General features: G+C 48.9%; 3 protein-coding genes across 3 annotated transcripts; all 3 read left to right on the top strand.

The window, feature by feature from the left end:
* Positions 1 to 860: 860 nt before the first annotated feature.
* COCCADRAFT_112998 (uncharacterized protein) lies at positions 861 to 2549 on the top strand (the record flags this gene model as incomplete). Its single annotated transcript, XM_007720576.1, has 1 exon — positions 861 to 2549. The coding sequence occupies one exon, from the start codon at positions 861 to 863 to the stop codon at positions 2547 to 2549; it is 1689 nt and encodes a 562-aa protein (XP_007718766.1).
* A 1083-nt stretch (positions 2550 to 3632) lies between these two features.
* Positions 3633 to 4381, top strand: COCCADRAFT_31431 (uncharacterized protein; the record flags this gene model as incomplete). Its single annotated transcript, XM_007720575.1, has 2 exons — positions 3633 to 3701; positions 3764 to 4381. 2 exons carry the CDS (start codon positions 3633 to 3635, stop codon positions 4379 to 4381), a joined length of 687 nt encoding a protein of 228 aa, XP_007718765.1.
* A 340-nt stretch (positions 4382 to 4721) lies between these two features.
* On the top strand, positions 4722 to 5465 carry COCCADRAFT_112996 (uncharacterized protein; the record flags this gene model as incomplete). Its single annotated transcript, XM_007720574.1, has 1 exon — positions 4722 to 5465. The coding sequence occupies one exon, from the start codon at positions 4722 to 4724 to the stop codon at positions 5463 to 5465; it is 744 nt and encodes a 247-aa protein (XP_007718764.1).
* Positions 5466 to 5644: the final 179 nt, after the last annotated feature.

The raw sequence follows: 5644 nt of genomic DNA, 5'->3' as shown, positions 1-5644 counted from the left end.
AGTCCCGTTATCCCCATTCTCCCTTGAGCCATGGGATTATGGGAGACATGGGAGAGTACACTCTCCCAAGGCCGCCCGTTATCCCTTTCTTGGCGGGAGAGCCATCCTTGGCGGGATAGTACATCACGTGACTTCTCGAGCCCCGCGATTACCTTTTGACATGGACGTCCCAGGGCCTTCTGCCACTTCGTCATTTGTCAAGGAGAGAATCCTTCTTGTTACTTGTAACACGTGTATAGGCGTTAATGCGTAGTGCTAGATTACTGGCGTATAAAAATTAGTATAATAACTAGCGTGGTTAAGTAGTTATTTAGTAATATATCTGGGTTGCGCGAAAAAATATCGTATTGATGGTAATATCGTATTGATGGTCGGCACTCGCCTGCGGCGAGTGTCAGCGCAGCTGACGTAGCTTATTACTAAGCTACGCCTTGGCACGGATAGGTAGTCGAGTCCTTTTGAATGCGGCAAGAAGAGCCTGCGAGACATATCTGTTCTTCCACAGTTTGTTCGGTCTTAGGTTCTACTCTTCGAACTCCGTCTTTACTATGCACTTGTTTTTGCTGATAAAACTTGCTTGTCCCTTCTTCTCTTGTACCATGTAAGTTTTAATACTTCGTTAGTCTTTCATAGCTTATCTGTTTTGTCATACAATGTGTCCATTCGACGATCCGTGGAACCTTCTTTGCGATGCGGCAATCCTGCGAACACAGGTTCCAGCTTGTGGCGTTCTGGGGTTCTCGACACGTGGCCCGTGCACGCTTACTCAAGCAAAGCCAAGGTGACCTTTGCTATCCCTCGTCACAACACGCCTCTCTCACTACACGCCCAATCCAAGCCGCACGACACACGACACCACTATGACTTCGTCCATTTTCTACAAATTCAAAAACTCTAGGGACAGCGAGCGCATAATCTTCAATGGCACCGATCTGAGCGTCTTCGAACTGAAGAAGGAGATCATCAGCGCGAGCGGCCTGGGCGATGGAACCGACTTCAACCTCCACATCTTCCCGCAAGATGATCCAGCTTCAGAATACAAGGACGATACTACACTGATACCACGATCCTCCACCGTCATCGCGATACGGCGCCCTGCTCCCAAAGGACAGGGCAGGGCAGCACGCTATGTCACAGGCAAGGCGCCGTCACGCGCAATCACTACACAAACCAAGCCTGCGGCCCCTCTACCTCAAGCGAACAATGCAACACCAGAAGATGCCGAGGCAGCTTTCCTGGCAGAATCCGCCATGGCTTGGGATGCCCAGAAAGAGGCTCTTTCACACGCGAAGCCGGTCTATCGCAAGAACAACACCAAGAATGTAGTCGTCCCGTCGCACCCACCGCCACCAGGTTACGTCTGCCGTCGCTGCAACATCAAAGGCCACTGGATACAGGCCTGCCCCACCAACGACGACCCCGACTTTAAACCCGCTTTCCAAGCCAAGCGCACGACTGGTATACCACAGTCCTTCCTGAAGAAGGTTGAGAAGCCTGTCGACGAGGAAGCTGCGAAGGGCATCATGCTCAACGCTGATGGAGAATATGTACAGGTCATGACAGACACAAAGGCATGGGATAAATTTCAAGAGAAGACAAATGCATCACGTGCGCGCGCAGCGAGTGCTGATGCCGCCAGCAAGGAGCTCCGCGAACGCGGACTCGAATGTCCAATCGACAACCAGAGATTTGTGGACCCTGTCAAGACTCCATGTTGTGGTAAGACATACTGCCGCGAGTGCATCGACAACGCGCTTGCAGATGGTGATTTAGTTTGCCCCAACTGTGCAAAGGAGGATGTTTTGATGGATGATCTTATTGCCGACGATGATATGGTCAAGTCTCTCAAGGCATACGACGCAGAGAAGGCAGCAGAGAAGGAGAAGGCAGCAAAGGCAGCAGTTGCTTCAACAAATGAATCAGTTTCTCAATCCCATGCTACTGACAACGCTAATTCTCCCGTCGCAAATGACACTACAAATACTACTAGTGCTACTAGTGCTTCTGTTGCGGCAGTGGCGGACGAGGTCTCCGATACTGACTCTACTTCTTCTAAAAAGCGCAAAGAGCCACCGACAGATATCAAGCCACCAACCGCACCAAAAGCAATGCGTCAAGCAGCCGACCCCGCGTCGAAGATGGAGCAGGAATTTATTCAGCAAATGGAAATGCTCAAAAATGCGCCAATGGAACCAATGGGCATGCCAATGAACATGCCGATGCCTATGCCGATGCAGATGCCAATGCCGATGCAGATGCCAAACCAAATGGGCTTCCAAAATGGCTACCAGATGGGTTTTCCACAGCAACACCAACAGCAAGGGCCACAACAAGGGTGGTTTCCCCAGCAGAACTTTGGGTATGGTCAACAGCAGCAGTATGGTCAGCAGTTTGGCCAGCAACAGCAGTATGGATGGGGCGGAGGACAAATGCAAGGGCAATGGGGCGGTGCACAGGGACAACAGGATAATGATGCATATGATAGGCAACCAGTTAATCCTCGAGGTCGCAATCGCAGATCTCGTGCTCCAGATTATCGCTACCTGTGAGCGTTTTCTTGGTATCATGCAGTGTTTTTGTGGACATTCATCAATTGGGAATGCTGGGCCTTGCATACCCCTTTCCGTTACATATACTTTACTTAGGGTGGGGGGAAATGGCGGATCTTCATGGTATTGGGGGAGGTGATCGTTGTCTTTTGGCGTTTGGTGGGCCACTATTATCCAACACTATTGTCACTGGGCTCGGACAGCTCATGTGCTTGAGTGAATGACTTTGTTGTTATTCGTAACACGGACTATGAATCAACGCTTACTCGGATTACTGTATATAAATTGCTGTCTGCAAAGGAATTAGAGGTGTTTTTATGATAATCCGTTGCGTGTGATTACTAACTATGTGCAATGTGAGATAAGGCAAGATGACCGATCTGTTTGCGGCAACGGAAGCTACTTGTTTTTGACGGGAGTCCAATAGGATCATCGTATCTCCGAAATCATCTTCGCAGCTTTGGTAGAACAAACAAAAAATCAAATCTGGACGTTGCTAGGGACCGGGTATGGCAACGCGTGGGGTCGAACCTACGGAAAGGGCGGGTGAGACTAAAAGAGGAAGTGGAATTCCGGGTTTATCAACGAGCGACCTGAAATCTTTGAAAAGTCCGACACATAATAAGTTAACAAGAAATCTTCACACCTTCTGTCTTTCTTATTACTTGTTCACAATATATCTATTCTTGACTATAGAGTTGTTGCATTGGGTAGCAAGAAATCCTTGTCGCGCGCAAGAAAATTAACTTTTCCTCGGACTCAAATGGCCCTGAACATCATTTTGATTGTCTCTTCCCAAACTAGGCACCTACACACACATCTTCAGTGTTCATGTGGATGACAAGAAATATATATTACCGTAGTGAGCAGCCAATCACAAACGGATGCAACCCCTCCATCCCCGCAGCCTCGCGACTGGTACTGCCACTATCTGACATACATTTCGTATTTCACGTATAACTATGTATCATATCGCTTCGATCAGCCTTTCCTTCTCTCGTGCCGTGAACTCAGAGTAGCTATATAAAAGTGAAAGTAGCTTTAGAAACATTCAACCCTCAAACCTTCCAACTCCGACACCAAATGGCGGAAGCAACGCCGTTTGTACGACCATATGACGCATCCCGTGACTTCCAGCATGGCATGCACGTAGTACGTATACATTCATCACAACCAAATCACCCGTTGGCATGTGCTAACCACACTCCTCCCAGTATCTCTCAACCATCGACTCAGTTCTCGACTGGGAACCCGCACGTACCATAGGTTCGCACCTATGGTACAGGCCCTATGTCGCTCTGACACCAGAAACATGTTTCGTGCTTGACGACGGCAACGGGCGCGTAGTTGGGTATTGCATCGGCACAGCAGACACACTGTCTTTTGCGCAGCGCTGGCGCGAAGAGTTTGCTCCAAGTGTAGACCGCACGCTTGTTCCTCCTGATGTACACGTCGGTGGTGACGATGATGCTGCGTCACTCATGGAAAAAGAGGATATTAGGCATTTTCGGAAAGCGGTGTATGAGGCTGATTGTAGTATGCTGCAGCCGTGGCCGGAGACTTTACGGCGGTATCCGGCGCATATTCATATTGATATCTTGAAAGAATATCAGAGGAAGAGGTGGGGGACTGTGCTGATGAAGAGGTTCCTTGATAAAGCTAGGGAGTTGGGGGCGAGTGGGGTGCATTTGGATATGGTGCAGGCGAATGTAAAGGCTCGGGCGTTTTACGAAAGTATTGGGTTTAAGCTTTGCCAGCAGGTATTGGACGGAGGAGAGAGTGGTGGTCCTGGTGTGAATGGTATTGTGGTGACTTTGGTCAAAGATCTTTAATGTCGAAGGGTGTAATGGAATGCTGTTGATGAAGCATACCTCGTACCATTTTCATTCTCCACAATTACTGTCAATATCTTTGTTGGCAATATTATTCAATGGTACATGATGAGCTGGATGCAGGTGATGTCCTCCGACAGCAAGGTAACAGCACCTCATAAGCAACGTGGTTAACGACGCATCGCTGCCCATTTATTATATTAACCTCAGGATGAAATGCCCGCATTTTCTCTATTCTCACATCACATATTCTTTCCATCTCTGAGCGAACATCATTTCCACATATACATACCTCCGCACCACATGCGAAGCAGCCTGAATAGGCACCACCTCCTTCAAAATGACTACATACACTCAACAACAAACACCATCATCTATTAATACTCTGTACACTGACCCTGCACAAGGACAGACCTCAAATCCAGCAGAGCAGTACACTGCTCTTCCTCCAAGCTCAACAAGCAAGAAAACTTACCCAACCATTTTCACACTCCCCCACATTGGCCGGGAACTACATCCACAAGAACTCCTTCACGCACGAAACTTGACAAGAGCTGAATCTTCTACCACCAAGAACAACAACTACAGTCTCTACACTAACGATTCTACAGCAACCAGCACCTCGACCAACACAAACCCTGAATACAGCATCTCCACCCTCCTCCAGAAACTAACCACATTTCTTACAAACTTCTTCCTCCGCTCCTACACCAACAACAATCCCTCTGCATCCACCGCTTCCAACACCCCAGGCAGTCCCCAGAACCACCCCCACGAACCTACCTTCCCCCCCTTCCTCCTCCCCTACACCCCCGCACCCTCCTCTTACCCCTCTTCTTCCTTCTCCTCCGGCACCGAAAGCGACAAGGAACCCACTCGCGAGAAACAGAAACAAAAGCAAAAGCAAAAAAGGTGCTGGGTAGGTCGCCCCCGAGGCGCGATTTTACGACCAAGAGATCGATATTATGCACGGGGACTATGCGATAAGCACGGTAGTGAAGGGTTATTTTTGGAGAATATGCGGATTCATCATGGAGTGAAAGGGGTGGAGGGGGAGAGGTGGCATGCATGGAGGTGTGGGTAAAATGCGAGGATATGATGTGTGGATGTAAGGTGGTAGATGATAGGGTTGAGAGAAGTGAATGGGAAACGAAGAAAGAGGTGGGAATAACGTACCTCACGGGTTCGTTGATCACACGGGTTCGTTGATCACTTTTGCCAAGACCCCACCAAAACACCTACCCTACCTAAATGTCGCAACAA

The sequence above is a fragment of the Bipolaris zeicola genome (genome assembly GCF_000523435.1).
Source record: "Bipolaris zeicola 26-R-13 unplaced genomic scaffold scaffold_521, whole genome shotgun sequence".
In the NCBI taxonomy this organism is placed as follows: Eukaryota; Fungi; Ascomycota; class Dothideomycetes; order Pleosporales; family Pleosporaceae; genus Bipolaris; species Bipolaris zeicola.
The sequence above is the reverse complement of the archived record's forward strand: the minus strand, read 5'-3'. Positions and strand labels throughout refer to the sequence as shown.